The sequence below is a fragment of the Cynocephalus volans genome, chromosome 16, assembly GCF_027409185.1.
Source record: "Cynocephalus volans isolate mCynVol1 chromosome 16, mCynVol1.pri, whole genome shotgun sequence".
NCBI classification, from domain to species: Eukaryota; Metazoa; Chordata; class Mammalia; order Dermoptera; family Cynocephalidae; genus Cynocephalus; species Cynocephalus volans.
In genome coordinates, this window is record NC_084475.1 from 19,229,281 (window position 1) to 19,245,846 (window position 16,566).

General features: G+C 57.6%; 1 protein-coding gene across 1 annotated transcript; it reads right to left on the reverse strand.

Moving 5' to 3' along the window:
* Positions 1 to 4,344: 4,344 nt before the first annotated feature.
* Positions 4,345 to 14,847, reverse strand: LGALS3BP (galectin 3 binding protein). The gene is made up of 6 exons (XM_063081224.1): positions 14,757 to 14,847; positions 12,561 to 12,635; positions 11,422 to 11,613; positions 10,533 to 10,664; positions 8,728 to 8,980; positions 4,345 to 5,824 (listed from the first exon to the last, which is right to left on the reverse strand). Exons 2-6 carry the CDS (start codon positions 12,610 to 12,612, stop codon positions 4,654 to 4,656), a joined length of 1,800 nt encoding a protein of 599 aa, XP_062937294.1. The 5' UTR covers positions 12,613 to 12,635; positions 14,757 to 14,847; the 3' UTR covers positions 4,345 to 4,653.
* Positions 14,848 to 16,566: the final 1,719 nt, after the last annotated feature.

The window sequence follows — 16,566 nt, forward strand, 5'->3', positions numbered from 1 at the left end:
TGTGCACAGTGGTGGGCTGGCGGATTCAGTTACTGCCTGTGGTCCCTGGAGTGATGTGCCTGCTGGAGGCGCAAGGTGGGGGACAGAGTTGCTGCACGCAGAACAGCATAAAGAACCAAGGGCATCCTGGCATTGATGATTCGGGGTGGTTGCCACTAATGGGACTGGAGAAATGAAATGACGAGGTCAAATCCCTAAATCCTCAGCCTAAGTTGTGGATTGAAACACAGGGACTCTCTATGGCCTTGCTAAGGGATCTCTTATCTCGTGCAGCTGCAGAGCTGAGGACTCTGAAAACCAAAGGCACAGTCTGGTCCAGCACAGGGCAGGACCAGGAGGAAGCAAGTGAGATAACTTAGGTGCCAGATTTTCTTTTTTCTTGGCAGCTGGCCGGCAAGGGGAACTGAACCAGTGCCAAATTTAAAGAGGCACTGAGTCTCGGGGTGTAATAGGTGGGGACAGGCTTTTGTCCTTTTCTGCTCCCTCCTTCCTGCTGCTTAAAGACAGAGCGACAACTGGAATTAAGGATGGCATTCATGTGCTAGGACAGTGTTGCAGAAAGAGGAGTTGACCTCCAGTAGGACTGCCTTCTCTCTTTCATGCCAGAGAAAACAAAGTCTCATATAAGCCACTGCTATTTTGGGTTTTCATTATATGACGCTGAAGCTAAAAATATCTAGTACAGGTGTATCCATCAGAGATTCTGGCTTGGTGCGCTGCTTGAGCAGCTGGGAGTGGTGCTAATTAGCTCCTCAATTGGTTGAAAACTAGACTCGCTGGTGGCCCATGAATTCCTGGGCATGATGCCGAGAAAGGAATCTAAGGAATGCAGAAGCCAGGAACCCTGGTGTGTACCATGTGCAATCATTCCCTAGTCCCTAGGGACAGGCCCAGGACGCTGTCTTTCCCCAAGGCCTGGGGAAGTGTGCTGGGGAAGGAGACACTGGCCTCTTAGAAAGTCCCCTTATGGCTTGTCTCTGTAGGTCAGAGAAGCCCCCAGAGACACTGCAATTGAAAAGTCTTCCCAATTGCCGTGGGGACATGTGGATAGCTGACCCTGCGGTGCATAGGACCAAAACAGGTAGACAGCCTGTGCTGGGAAAATAGAATACTTTAATCAGGCTCACCTCACCTCAGGGCTGGTTGGGGGTGGTTCGGTAAACAAATTGTGTGTGTGGGGGGGGTGGAGTTTGTGCGCATGTGCAATGCTGCCACCTTGGCTGGCGTCTGCCTTGGGCGTCCACCGCTCTGGGCAGCCATGCTTTCAAACCTATGGCTTCCAAGGACCTGTTTGCTGGTTACCTAGCTCATAGACTTGCTCATAGACCTGCGTGTGAGGGGTCTGGGGACCCAGCCTGGTGTGTGAAGGGTTTGTGACCCAGTCTGTGAATAGGCTTGAGGGGTCTGTGAGCTCCAGACCCAGCCCTAGCTAGACAATTGGCCCAGTCAGTGCAGGATTATGGGCAGGTAAAAGAGCTCTACAGCCTGCAACTCTGTTACTCGGTTTCCATCATTGAAAATCCTCAAGATCTGGTGAGCAGAGGTGTGCTGAGCCATCATGATAAAGAGTCTCAGCCCCTCACCCAATTCCTGGATCACCTTTTGAGTGAAAGGCAGTCAAGCACCTTAGAGAAAGGGCTGTGTGATGAAGTGACAGGTGTGTACAGTACTGACAACCTTCTTCCTGGCCTTCGCCAAAAAGGCTCCTGGCCATTAACCAGGCAGCTAAGCTCCATGAAAAGGGTTTGGGGCCTCTTGAGGGCTTAGTTAGTAGATTATCTTAACCTCCACCAGGTGAGGACTCCAGTCGGCACTGCAGCTGTTGCAGATGTGGCCTGATTGGAGCAGGTGACTGCAGCCCCACACGAGACACAGTGTTGCTGAGAGCACTTCTCTCCCCCTCCATGTGCATACACGTGTCCTGCCCGCCTCCTGCCATTGCATCATGCTATGGTCATCACCGTGGACCAAACCAAGTAGCTGGCCCTTGTGCACCTGGCCACTTGGACAAGGACACAACCTTGATTAGGTCTCTGTGGACTTCTGTGGTGACACATACCTTTACTGGAGACCCACAGGCTGGTGTCAGAGCATGAGGTGGTGTGTCCGCTGGTGCGGGCTGCCATGCACATGGCCTTTATGATTTTCCAGGCCAGGGTGGGGAGCTGGAGATGCATGCTGGGGGCTCCAGGGGCCTGTGGCAGGGCCGATGGGAGGACCACCCAGGACACGTCCAGGGTCTGGAGTTGAGTGACGCCTTCAGCAGGGAGCCTCTCTCCTTCCAATCCACACCAGCTTTGGTCCAAATACCTGAAAGTGGTCCATGAGCCGGGCGTGATCTGAACCACGCCAGCGCACATGGACGTGGAGACTTCAGGAGGGTACCCAGTGGTCCCTGGAGGAACATGTGATTTGCATCTGTGTCATAGCCACCTGCCCTACACCAAGGGCATCTGGGGCCTCAAGGGGAGTTCCCCAGAACCAGTGACTGAGGAGGGAGGGACTCAAGCCTGGTCTCAGGTTGCACCACAGCAAGAACCCAGGTCTGAGGACATGGCAGGCAGCAGGTCAGCCAGTCATGGAGCCACCCAGCTCCAGATTCCTTAATACATTCTTTTATCATTAACTGCAAAAAAAAAAAAAAAAAAAAAAAAAAGCTACCCTCCAGTCCATGGCATCTGCCAAGCTTGTCAGAGCACATGTGCGTGAGCAGGCGGTGCCTCTGAGTAGCACGCTCGTCACCCTGTGCGAAGCTTTGCTGCTAGTCCCTGAAACTCTGGGCTCTGCCGGTTTTGAGGTTTCACACCCAAGAGAGGAATGTTTCTAAGAGACACATCCACATTCCTTCGAACTGGCAGTGAAGACGGGCATCTAGCCTCTGGGGCTGCTCGTGCCCTGCGTGGGTGGGTGAGGAAGGTGGTGTGTGGCGCTGGATGGGTGGCAGGCCCTGGCTGTCGGGAACAGGGCTGCTATTGAACTAAAGAGCCCAAAGACTCCTCGGGGCCTCTCCTGAAACCAGCACATCCAACGGCTCCATGCAGGGATAAGCCTCCCTACAGGCCGGCCCACAGAGCTCAGTGCTCTCCAGAAGGAAGATTCTGGTACTTACCGTACCTGGCCTGCACCGTTGCTGCTGAGGTGCTGACCGTGGGCCAAGGGGACACGGAGCAGGTTGGGGGAGATGGCGTGGCCCTGGGACTAACTGTACAGGTGGAGCTTTTGATTCTGCTTCTTTGCTGTCTGCACATCTGCACCAACACGTCCTTTCTCTCTCCTTCTGTGCCCCGTTGGGGTGTGGTACCCAACAGTGGGGTTGGGGGAGCTCAGTGGATCGATTTAGTCCACAGATTTTTTAAATGTCAAGAGAATGGAAATAGAAGTGGAGGAATAGGGACAGACCTGGAGCTGGATGCAGGATCTGGAACCCAGGGGTGCGGGGGTCTCCCTTTAGGAAGGGTGAGGTGGCTTCCAGTGGGGCGGGAGGTTTTGTTTCTGCGTTTGTTTTCGAAACACAAGTGGGGAGGAGGGTTTGGGCGGGCGTTTGCTGTGTCTTAGCCGCCCAGCGTCTGAACCTCGCTTCCCCTGGGTGAGCCTTCCAGCCCCGCCGCTTCCGGAGGCCGAAACAGTCCGGGTGCTTGTTCTGCAGACCCTGGCCGAGAGGGGTAGGCATGTGGCCTGAGCTTGGCCAATTGCATGTGTCCACTGGGGATGGAGTGTGTGTCACAAAGAAGCAGGGACAGTTTAGAGTCCCTGCGGTGCCCAGAACCCAGCTGTGGCATGCACCCAGATGTCCCTGTGACATCCAAGCCTGGTCCTCCCATCCTTCCCCTGGACACTGGGGGTGGCCCAGCATCTCCCCAGCATGTCCCTCTTCAGCCTGACTTCACCCCAGCCTGGTGTTTTTCATTTGTGGTCAAGCACCCTGCTGATGGCTATTTAGGTTGTTTCCAACTTTCATTACAAACCATGCTGAGGTGAGAACCTCTGTCCGTCATCCCTGTGTGCACACACACAAGGATTTACAGAGGAAACATTCCTGCTGTGCGCCTACCTTCTCCCCGGAATGCACCGCATCCTGTCCTGGGGCTCGTTTCTTCACAGTGATCCGGTGGGTCTAAAGTGGGTCCAGCCTGCGCTCACCAGCTCGGCTCCCTTTGGTTCCCTCACACACAATTACTTTGGTAATTACTCCAGGCTGGAACCTTTCCTTGCTACTGTGGCTTCACAAGAATGGGGACTCTGTCTCATTTACAGTCCCCCAGAGCCCAGCACACCCGTCCAAACACGATATGGACCCAACAACACTTGCTGCAAGAATGAACAGACACGGGAACCACAGTGGGATTTTAGTGACCTCAGGCCAGTGACAGTGGTGGACTGAGCCACTGAGGGGGGCATGGGAAGTCCCACAGTAACCTCCCTTGTCTTGTTGCTTCCCGGTCCAGAAATCAGGCGGGCGGTGGGAGAACTGGGAATTTCAACCAGTGAGCACTAGTTGAAATCTTCCAGTAATTTCTCTAAGCTCAGAGAGATCCATGGAAGCGGGGGAGACATCTGGTGGCTGGTTGCTGAAGGTGGCTGCAGAAAGGCAGGAGGTGCATTAGGTGAACCCTCAGTGCGGGCATTCTGGGATGTGCTGGCTTCTCCATGCTCCTATAACTCTTGCCGCCCCCAGCCTCTGGGCCACGCGGTGGGGTCCACGCCAGTGGAATTGGTCAGGTAGAAGGGGCGGATGACAGCTCGGAAGCTGCTGAAGGACCCAGCAGGGCAAGGGAAGGAGGAAGCACTCCTGGAGCCGTTGGTGCCCTGGGCACTGGGGATCGCAGCCTTTGGGCCCTCGAAATCAGTGACATCTGCCACGAAGCGCCCTTCACAGAGCATCAGGGCTTTGCTTTCATAGCCGATGGTGGGATCTGAGTAGCCAGACTTGGTGAGGCCCAGGACAGGGAGCTCGTCGGAGGAGCACGAGAGCCCATAGTTCCAGCAGCTCTGGATGGTGGGGAGGTAGATGAGAGACCAGGAGACCAGCTTGTTCTGGAACAGGAAGCTGGGGTGTTGTGGGGTCTGGAAGGACTGGTAGGGGTAATACTCGTAGCCGGAGAAGGCTCGGTTGTAAGCAACTGTAGGATAACCAAACAGAGCCTCCCGTCGGGGCTGATATAGCAGCTGCGGCTTCCGTGTGGTCCAGGAGCTGGCCTCCACCGAGGCGCTCCAGGTGGGCGACGTGTAAATCCGGGGCTTGTAGGTGTCCTCGGTGAGGTTCAGGCCTCTGTACTGGGCCAGCAGCCGGAAGGGCACAGTGTGGAATTCCAGGGCCTGCAGAATCTTCTCCTGGAACAGGGCCTCATGACTCTGGTACAGGGACAGGTTGAACTGCAGCTCGAAGAGGTCCTCGGGCAGCATCATGGGGAAGCGCACCTTCTCGATCAAGCCTTCCACCTCCTCGCGGGAGACGCGATTCTCCTGGTTCCAGGCGTCCACGGCCTTCAGCAGGGCCAGCTCGCTGGGCACGGCCAGCTCGCTCTTGAGCAGCAGCAGGTGGAGCAGGGCTGTGGGGACGCTGGGCCAGGCCTCGGCCTGTGTCAGGGCCTCGAAATTCCAGGCCAGGAACTGCATGCAGAGCTCTTCCAGAAGGGGGTCCCCGGTGGCCAGTGCATAGGCGTAGAGGTCCAGGGGCTCCTGGAAAGAGGGGTCCTGGGGGAGGAGAATGGCAAAGAGGCTCTCGCAGTATGTCTGCAGCTTCTTGGCCCCATAGGCAGAGGCCAGCTTGTGGAAGCACTTGACCGATGACAGGGAGATGTCAGTCCTTCGCGAGTAGAGGTACCTGGGGCAATTGGTGGAGAGCTGATTGTTGCCTCACTGGACAGCAGGTGTGCCTGGGCCCTGCCCCCCAACACACCATCCAACACATCACCCCTCACACTTGCCACCGACCCACCCGCCCCCCCAGGGCTGCTACTGTTTCGAGAGGCATTCAGTCTCCCCCTGATTTATCTGCTGGGTACACCCACACGCGCGCAATCCTGAATCTCCTGTTTGCAGAGAGCAACATGCACTGTCAGCTGGGAGGACCGCAGGGTGCCGCACCGTAGGGGAGTTGCCGAGGGTGACACCCACAGCCGCTTCCTCCCTGTCTGTGAGCAAAGAGTCCGCACCACCTCCTGATCCTCACACCCTCTGTCATCCTCAGTGGGTCTGAGCTGGGCCTCTGCAGGGCCCTGGGCACCAAGACCTGCCTGCCATCCTGGGCATCCGGCGGCAGCCTTCTTCTGACCCTCTCCTCCCTCAGTCATGCCCTGGCTGGACCCCTGCAGTCCCCTGTGGGCACCCCTCTACCCCCAGCACCTGCTCCATGACCCACGACACGGGCGTCACCCCCGGATGCTTAGTGTCTGCTTTCCCAGCCACCTGCAAGCCCACGAGTGGGGGCCCAGGGGGCCCAGTGACAGGTGGCAGAGGCATGCCCTTGCCTGTCCTTCCTCCCCGCATGTGTGTGTCTTTCAAACGTATCTTGGGATTCCTGCTGTTGACGTCACAATCAACTCAGGTCACAAAGGGCATCTCTGCCTATGGCCTGTGGCCCCACCTGGCACACGTATTGCCTGATGGTGTCCCGAAGCAGTGGGGGCCATGCACTGCGGGAGTGCTGGGACAGTGGGCTTCTGCCACCAACCTCCCCTGCTGCTGAGGGCCCGCAGATGGCAGGTGATGAAGGAGAAAGGGTACTGCAGAATGTTTTTGTCACCAACGGTTGTCATTCTGTGCCAGAGAGGTTCTTGGGCTGTCTGGAGCTGCACGCACCAACAGAAGCACAGAGGCCGCATCCCCACACCCCTGCATGCCTGCCCCACACCCCTGCATGCCTGCCCCACACCCCTGCACACCTGCCCCACACCCCTGCACGCCTGCCCCACACCCCTGCCCAACACCCCTGCATGCCTACCCCACTGCGCGCCTGCCCCACACCCCTGCACGCCTGCCCCTACACCCCGGCACACCTGCTCCACCCAGCCCGGCCTCAGGCAGGCGGGAGTTCCACACCTCCAGCGGAGGTGGCAGTGGGGGGTCAGAATCGGTCCCTCAGCCCTTCCCCTGTTTCAGGGAAGAAAACACCCTGAGAGGTAGGAAAAAGGCCCCAAGCCAGGGGGGTGCTAGTGACCCCCAGAAACCCATAGAAATTGGTGGGGGAGTTGGCTAATTGCCAGGACACCCCTGCATATCAGTGGTGCCCACAGGGACAGAGGGAAGGGAAGAGCGTCTCAGGTGGCCTGGGTGAGGAGCAGCCTTCTGAGGCCTCGAGGCCTGCTTGGGGCAAAGAGGCCAGAGGTACGGCCCGGCCCTGCTGCAGCCTCTCCTCCTGTCCCAGGGGAAGGTGCGGAGAGGGAGCCAGAGAGAGAGAGACAGAGAGACAGGGACAGACAGAGAGACAGAGAGAGACAGAGAGACAGAGAGACAGAGACTGAGGGAGGACATGGCGGGAGAACACCACTGACGGTCACGGAGCTCCGACCAGGGCCGGGCTCCCGGGGAGGCAGGGCCGGCCGCTATTCCCCAACACACAGAAGTCGAACCCACTAGGAGGGGAACAGGATACCTACCGAGCTTTTATACTAGTCTGGAAAGAAATCATTTTAATCTGTTTTTAAGCCATTTACTGTTCTTGCTAAGGTGCCATTTTGGGTTATATAAAGCTTTGGAGCATAAGAATGAGAGAGAACAGTTTTTAATAAGTGCAGTTCTTTTTGTAAATGCTGCTTTCAAAACACAAGCCCCTAGAAGGCCTCCTGGGTGGTGGAATAGTGGACCCCCCACCCGCAGGGCGGTCTGGCAGGAAGGGCCCCACCTCTGTCCCTCGGTCTCACTTCCCTCATCTGCAAAATGGGCTTGTGGGTCCTGCTGACGCTTCGGGTCACCATGAGAGCCTGGTGGGAAGCGCTCTCCCACTCTGCCCTGGGTGCACAATTCCTATCACCTAAGCAAGGCCAGTAGGTGAGAAGAGGGGGATGACTTTGATAATTATTTTTTAGGTACTTGGAAGAATCTTATGTCGTGTCCTTCTGGTACCTAAGAGGTAGACAGGTGTGTGTGTGTATGCGTGTGCGCACGCTTCGGTTTGTCTGTGTTCTCAGGCTCACCTACAGGTCTCACATCTCAGTGTCGGTGCCTCCCCATGGGCCACAGATGCAGCCTGGGGCCTGTGCTCTCGGCCCCAGTGCAGAGCTCCCTTCCAGCTGTGAGGGCCCCAGTGGGAGCTGTGTCCTCGGAGCACACCTGGCGCCCCCACCCAGCTGCTCACAAGCACGCTCGGCTGCTGCTGCTCACGTCAAACTCACGGTCCACAGAGCACTTGGAAACTTCTTAGAACAGTGTGTGGTAATTCAGGGAGGTTTTGTATATTGAGTTTTGTGAAAATTAATATATCCGTGAGTGTGTGAGGGCGTGTGTGAGAGCATGTGTGTGCACAAGGACAGGTATGCATATGTGTGTGGCTGTGTGCCTGTGCGCATGCACACGTGTGAGTGTGTGTGAGGGCGTGTGTGAGAGCATGTGTGTGCACAAGGACAGGTATGCATATGTGTGTGGCTGTGTGCCTGTGCGCATGCACACGTGTGAGTGTGTGCGTGTGTGTGCATGTGCCCCCACCCCTCATCCGGGCGGGTGTGCTTTTGGAGAGGGAGGGGACGAAGCCCCGGTGCTGCCTGGAGGCCAAGGGCAAGGCCAGCTCACCTGATGAAGTCCCTGGCCACAGGCGCGCACTCGGTGTCCACGCGCATGGTGACGTTGCTGCCCGGCTCCTGCCACAGGGCCTGGGCTTCAGGGTTGGAGGACAGGATCAGTGTGTGAGCACAGAGGTGCCGTTCCTCCTCTCCCTGCACCTGCACGCTGATGGACAGGTCACAGCCCTGCTGGCTGTCGAAGATCTGCCCGAGCGCAGCTGAGAGCTCCCCGGAGAGGTCGAGGGTATGGGCGTCTCTGGTTTCTGAGCAGAGGAGGAGGGAAATGTCACTTGCTTGCTCTGGGACCCTGAAAGCCACTTTTGCCCTCTGGAGTTAGAGTCTTCATCTTAAATTGTGGTGCTGAGGCCTGCCTCACCTACTCAGAAAGGCACCTGAAGATGAGGGATAGGACAGGCCGAACGTACTCTGACCCTTGGAGAACCGGGCGCTATTGCCCTCTGTGGCCCCAGTCCCCCTCTCCCCACCCATCCAACAAGAACGGTGGGACCCTGGCTCACCTCGTCCAGGCCCCCACTCTGCCGCGCTCCCCCTGACTAGCTCTCTCGCTACCCCAGATTCAGGCCGCACCTGCAGGTGGGGGATCTGGTGGTGCTGACCCCAGAGCCCAATGCCTATCCTTTTCAAAACCCAATCAATCAATCACCACCTTTAGAAGGTGGTGTTAACCTTCTAAAACCAAAACCACCTCCCTGGTTAGATGGCCTGAAAAGTTAGGGTACTGTCCTGTGGCAACCCCAGTTTAGAACTTCGAGGATCTCTGTGCAGCCTCCTTGAGGGGGCGGAGCCAGAGGAAGTTATGGGGGTCCCTGGGTGGCACAAGGTGCTGCTGCTCTCCCTGCCTCATCTGGAACTAAATACCAGAGGTTCTTTCTTTGCCACAAATAGGTTTGAATCAATCCCGATATTTAAACCAGGCGTATCTGGCCCCTATTCCTCCTCACACACTGACTCTCAGGACCCTCCTGTCTCCTCGTCTCTAGCCTTCTCTCCTCTCACTGGGGGACCCCCTGCCAGAGGAACCTTCTCACCTTGCACCCACGCCCCTGACCCAGTGGCTTCTCCTGTACCCCCTACCCAGGGTGCGTCCTCCACTCCAGCAGCCTGTCTGTCCTTGTGTGAACATGCTGGCCTCTATAATCGGAAACCTGCCCCCGGTCTCAGGGGCCCCCAGCTCAGGGCAGAGGGAAGTGGACAGGGGACACCCCTAGGCCCCCATGTGCAAGCCTAGGGAGAAGCTGCAACTGGGGTGAGAGAGGAAAGAAGTGCTATAAAACTCAGACTCAGAGACTCCAACATGCAGAGCAGCCTGTGCTCATTTAGCACAAAGGGTGGAAAAGGGGGGGGGGGTTGGTAATCAGGCCTTTCTGCCATCAGGAAATGTTTACAGCACATCCACATGCTGTCTAAGCCTGCGGGGTTCTGGGTAATGTGATTCAGACCAAGAACTAACAAAAATACAGTTTTGGCATTTAAAGAGATAAGCCTCCAATATGTAGACATCACGTTTATTTGGAATGTGGCTCGTTGCCCAACAGGCCAAATGAAGCACTTCTGAAGCGGCTCCAGTGAAGGGTATGAAGGGTGGGTGAGGAGTCTGGGATGTGTGGTTAAGGGTAGTGGGCTCTTTGGACTTTCCTGTCCTTCCACTGTGGGGAGGAGTGGGCATGGCAATGCCTTCGTTTGCTCAGGTGTGTGCTTCACGTGGAGGGCGCGTGTGCAGGGAGGGGCAGGGACGTGGGTTCCCTGGGACCCCAAAGCACCGCGGGGCTCGGGAGGAGGTGTGGCCCCACTCACCGTTGGTGCAGATCACGCCGGCGTCTCTTTCATGCCGGCAGTTGCTCTTGAGCCAGCCCAGCGATCTGCAGTCCGCCAGCGAGGGCTCCGTCCCCGTGCACTGGACCTCATCCAACATGATGGGGCCCGTGCCTGTCGGAGAGCAGAGGACAGAGGCCAGGGCTGGAGGAGGAGCTGGGCTGTCTGTCAGGGCAGGAAGGCCCCAGGGACAGGGTGGCTCCTCTTAGAAATGTTGGAAAGGGCAGTCACATTGCGCAGAGATGGACATGTCAGGGCAGAAAAAGCCGCCGGGCAGTCCTACCCTTCTCTTAGGCTCCTGTTTCACGGTCCCCTCCAGCGTGAGTCCATCTCACAGAGGCTTTCACCAGGTTTAACCATGGTGAGTGGTCAGGTGTGGGTTCGGATTCATAATTGTAACGTCATCCCATAAACTTATCAGGTTTAATGGCTGCTCTGAGACATCCAATCAGCAAACCATAATTCATGTGACTGTCCCTGTTGTTGAATATTTGAATTATTTTTCCTTTTTTCGGAATCACGACTCCTGCGTCAGTCGAAATCTTTCTGGCTACAGATTTTTCTTTGGAGGGGAAATTGTTTCAAGAAGATAAATCTCCAGGAGTGGAGTTTCTGGGCCGGAGGAAATGAACCCAGTGAAGCTCTGAATCACGTGCCCCAGGCTCTTGGCACTGCCACTGGTGGGCATGATGAGTGTGCCAGCTGCATCAGAACATTCCAGCACAGGGCTCAGCGTCACTGAGGACGTGTGCTCCTATTAAATTAGTAGGAACACAATTTGCAAGTCTTTGAAGGCTGACTATCTGTCTTAGGGGATCTGCCCCTCCGAGAGCTGGCATCCCGGCTTTGGAGGACAGGAGGGCAGCCTTACCTTGCCCAAACGTGGCTCCGCCCAGAGCCTCAGTGGCATTCTGGAAGCCCAGGGCCCGGCAGACAACGCTGGCATCGGTCAGGTCCCACAGGTTGTCACACACGGTGCCCCACTGGCCTCTGTAGAAGATTTCCACACGGCCCTGGTTGGCAGCGTCCCCGTTGGCCAGCCGCATGTCACCGTCGTTCACACCTGCATGCTCCCGAGGGAGAGAAAGGTTAGTGAGGAGGGGGTTGGACGCCGCAGCGCCCACCACCCGCGCTTCCCGGGCCGTGTGCTGTAGCCAAGGCGACCTGCTGAACAGAGACCGGGATTTGTTTTTCACCACTTCAAGGTTCCCCTCTCCATCTATGCGGGGTCACCCACTGGGAAGGGTGGAAGATGCATATAGACCCCCCCACATGCACAGAGGCTGAACTTGCCTGTCCTCGTCACTCTGGGCAGGAGTGCTCATTTGTCCAGCACATGAGTGACGGTGGCAGGATGCCGAGGGAAGAGTTGGGGAGGGGAGGAGGGCCCATGCTGGCCCCACCTGAGGCTGCCTGTGGCCCAGGGGTGCTGACCCTGGACCCCTGGAGATGCAGGCAGAGCACATCAGGCACGGAGGGAAAATGGGCTGCTGCCCCACACACGTTTTTCTAGGACTCGGCCCCTAGCGCCACAGCCCCTGCAGGTGTGGACAGGGCTGGGCAGAAGCTGGAGCCTGAATTCAGGGGTCATCCACACTCAAGGGCAAAACTCAGTTGGGGCGTCAGGGCTCTGTAAGGTCAGCAGGACCAACAGGGCCTCGAGGGGTCACAACAAAAGTCCAGAAGAAAGGCCAGGAACTTGTGGACGTGGGACCTGTGTCCAGAGGCCACTAACCTCTCCACACCCCCAGCGACGGGCTGGCTGGCATGACTGGCCTCTCCTCCTTGGCTCCTCTGGTTCCCAGTGGACAGAAGGAGAACTCCTGGGTATCCTCCCCACAACCTGCATCTCACCAGGGAGCCCCAAGGCCTCTCAGAACCTACAAGCCCCCATCACTTGGGCTGACAGGGCTTCTAGGGGGGACATCTGCTGGATTTTCTGCAAGGGGGGGGAGTGTTAACCCCACAGAGCCAGGGCATGACGGCTTTGCAGACTGTGGCTCCACTCACCTTGGGCCCCTGAGACCAGCAGCCACACCCAGAGGAGCCACGGCGGGGCCATGGCCTTGCCCAGACGTGCTGACGCTGCAGCAGAAGAAAGCGACAGAGTTGAGATGCTGGAGCGGGGCAGTCCTCAGGCCCGGGCCTGTCCGTCATCATCCTTCAGCCCTACTTATGGAAGGCCCGCTGTGCGACAGGCGGGGTCCCCTGTGCAGAGCCCACTGCCATTGCGGGTGAGAGTGGATGACCCCAGCAGGGGCCCTCACCTGGTCTGCAGGATGGTCCTCAAAGGATAAGTAAGACTTGGCCAGATGAAGGGGCGGGCTGGGGGTGTCTCCTGGAAGCAAGGACAGCGGGAATAGGAGCCCAGAAAGGAGCAAGCCCATGTCAGAAAACCGGGCCCCGGGTAAGGCTGTCACCTGGGGATGGAAGGGGAGGGCAGAGGGGCCTGGACAGCCTGGTTAAGATGGGGCTTTATCTTCAGGCAACAGACCCCCACGGGTAGTGTCCCTGGTTTCTGGCAGAGAGGAGGACCCTGCAGGATGGGGCCACAGAAGTCCAGGCCAGGAGTGACAGGCAGACAGCAGTGAGAGATGTCAGGCTTGGTGGCGTTTGGATGGGGGAAGATGGAGGAAAGGGTCAGGGCTGAGATCCAGGTCTCAGCATCTGGGGAGGAGGTGGCATAGTGACTGGGCCCGAGGCCCCCAGTGTGTGGTGCTTTGAGGGAGCAGGATGGGGAGGAAACGCTGAGGGGGCACAGCGTGAACGTGGGTGTCCCCAAGATGCCAAGGCGTGGGAGGGTGGGGGACCACCAAGGCCACACAAGTCAGTATGGGCAGGGGGAAGACCCAGACCTGCATCTTTCAGCCTGGAGTTCTGGCCTCCATATCATTCTGGTGTTTTTTTTTCTTTTGATGGCTGTCCGGTATGGGGATCCCAACTCTTGAACTTGCTGTTATCAGCTCCATACAGTGCAGCCCACCTCTGTGTAGTTCCTGGTGCTTGCTTTGTATCTTGTCTGCAGTGCCGTGCCCCTCCCCACCCCTTCCCCTGCCTCCCTCCCCCACATCCTGCACCAGGAGAGTCTGTTAGTGTGTCTCTGGCTCAGTGAGGATCTGGGACACGGGTGTCACTACTTGCAATCCAGCAAGCAGGGCATGGCTGCTGGGCAGTGCTGTTGCAGCACCGGCTACAAGCCAGGGCCTGGTGATCTGGGCCTGGTTCCTTCCTGCTCAGAGTGGGGCCCCAATGGATGCAGCAATGGCTCCCCTGGAGCATGCAGCAAATGCAGAGCTGCAGCCCCACCCCATCCTTTGCATGGGAATCTGCATTAACAAGACCCCCAAGGGTCCTTGACCATCTGGCAAGAAACTTTGCTCCAGGGGCTTGCGTTCAAGGGCACTACATTGGCACCCCTTGCTAGGACTGTTCTTTCACTCACCAGGTCATTGACACCTCACTGTGACCCCCCCCCCCCCACTTTACAAGTGAACAGGCTGAAGTCCAGAGAGGTTAGTTAACTGGCTCCAAGTCACAGAGCTGGAAAGCCGCAGGCTGGGGGTCTGCTCAGCACCGACCCCTCCCTTCACGACACTGATCTCAGTAGATGGCTGTAGGGTCCAGGGAGACCAACTGTCCAGGGTGTCAGGGACTGTGCCAGTTTTAGCACTGGAAGTCCTGTGCCCTGGGAAACCCCTTGGTCCCAGGCAAACAGGTTGGCTACTCTCTCCACTGTAGCCACCAGGTTCACCCTGGGAACAACTGGCCAACCAAGCACCTGGTACACTGTGCAAATGTTGCTGCCCTTTGGGTAGCAGTGGTCATCTGTTGCAAACTGACTTCCTCATACGGGAAGTGGGGACAAGGTTGTCTGTACTGGCCCATAGGGTGACTTTGCACAAACCAAAAAAAGGCTCTCTGGCTTTGAGTGGTGCAGGCCTGGACCAGGATACACAGACCAGAGAGAGGGCCGCAGGCTGAATTCCAAAGCGCTCGCCCCTTTGGCTGGTGTCCTTGTGCAGTGAACAGCCTGCCCAGCTGTACACAGAGGCCCTGTGGGTCTGGGAACTGCCATGATGGTCCCTGGGCTCAGAAGCACTGGGTCCCCAGCTCCGGGCCCCGGTGCAAATGAGGAGGGATGACTCCCCACTTAATTACATTGTGTAGAGAGGGGCGCCCACCTGGGAGCAAGAGGCAGGCACTTACCTGCCTGTCGGCTGCTGATGGCTGTGCTGGAGCTTCCCACCTTCCTGCCTCAGGCGCCCTCTGTGGACAGGTCCTCCAACCCGGAAAACCCTCCCAATGCGTGTGGTCAGGCCGATCCTAGGAAATGCTTCTGAAAACTGAGACTAGTTTCGATTTCCAGAAACCACGTGACTTAGGCTTCTTCTGGGGTTGGCTGCAGACAACCCTCCCCAGGCCCCTCTGCTTCCCCGCAGCAGCTCTGTCAGGAGTGTTGGGGAGGGGACGGCCCGAGGCAAGTCTGGCTGAATGATCACCTGCAGCAACACCAGCAAGAAGGCTGATTGCCACCTCTGAATGGAAACATTCTTGTGGTAGTGTTAAGGTCAGGGAAGGGAGGAAGGGGACGCAGGGGACAGGAGGAGGAAGAGCAGAGGCTCTGTCCAGACAGACTGTGTCTGTGTCTGGTGGCATGACTGCGTGCTCAGGGTCCTTTCCTGGGTCTAGCATGTTGCTGGCTGGTGGACACTGTGTGACAGCTGCTCGTGGACAAGTCGCTCCACCTGGCTCTGAGCACTTGGTGTGCTGACTGCACAGAGAGGGCCCCCATCCCCAGAGGCTGCACAGCTCTGCCCCCTGGCAGGCAGAGGGAGGCCCTGAGACCCAGGAGACGAGGTGTCCAGGTGTGCAGTGGCAGACCCTGACCCCAGAGCCTGTGCTGTCACCACCAGACTGTGCTGCCCACACTCAACAGTGGTTGTTCTCCTAACACCTACTCCATGGCGGGCGGGGGATGGAGCCTCTCAAGTGGACACAGGTGGCTCTTCCCAGGTCATGCCCTGCCCTTTCCTCCCACAGAAAGCCAGCACCTCGATTTTCCCTTGGGGAGTTCCCCTCTCTCCCTCCCACCTTTGCGATTCCCAGAGGGCCCCAGGCTCCCCTCCAGCGAGCCAGGCCTGTCTGGTCAGAGCCCTGCAGGCCCTTTGGCCTCATGAATGGCTCCCTGGGGGGTGGAGGGAGCCATGAGCTCAGCCAGCAGAGAGAGCCAGCTTCAGGCTGAGGGACAATGTGGGCCTGAGGTGCTGGGGCCCGCGTGCCTCCGGCTGAGAGATGTGGCTTGAGCCCTGGGGCCAGCTGGCCTGACTTTGAGGTCAAGCCCAGTGCTTCCCAGTTCAGTGAGCCATTGTCATCCTCTCCTGTTTCTCTCATTTACATCCCATGTTTCTGGATGAGGGTTACCCCTTGGAACATGCCCAGGTTTCTCTGGCCAGTGGTTCTCAGGCTGGGCGGTGTGGAAGAATCACCCGGGGAGTTTCACAAACTCCCAGTGCCCATACCCATTAAGTCACTGTCTCTGGAGGTGGGGACAGGTAGCTCCAATGCGTGCCAGCCTTGGGAACCCCTGGGTAGGACATGCTGGTCCCCTGGCAGTTTAGAGTCTGAGAGAGGGAGCCCTGAGTTCAGACATTCAGTGACGATTCTCCCCGAGATGTGAAGTTTTAGGTGGCTACACTGTTCAGCTAATCCCCTCCAGAGAGACTGTGATGACCGGAGGGAGAGGCAGCTAGAAGCAGAACTGACCAGGAGTCTGTGGAGTGTTTAACATCCCATCCAGATGAAGGGCCTCAGTGCTAGTGGACACAGAGACTCCAACATCCTCACACTCACCACCTCCAATTACCTTTGCCCAAGTCAGTGGCTGGTGGAGGACAGGAATGCCCCTCTGGGAGGGGTTGGCAGAAATGTTTCAAAACTCGGGTTGCCCAATCTTTAGCTCCAGAGGGGAGTCCCACTTGTCCAGGCAGGTGAAATGTAAGATCCGGGGCCGCCTTAG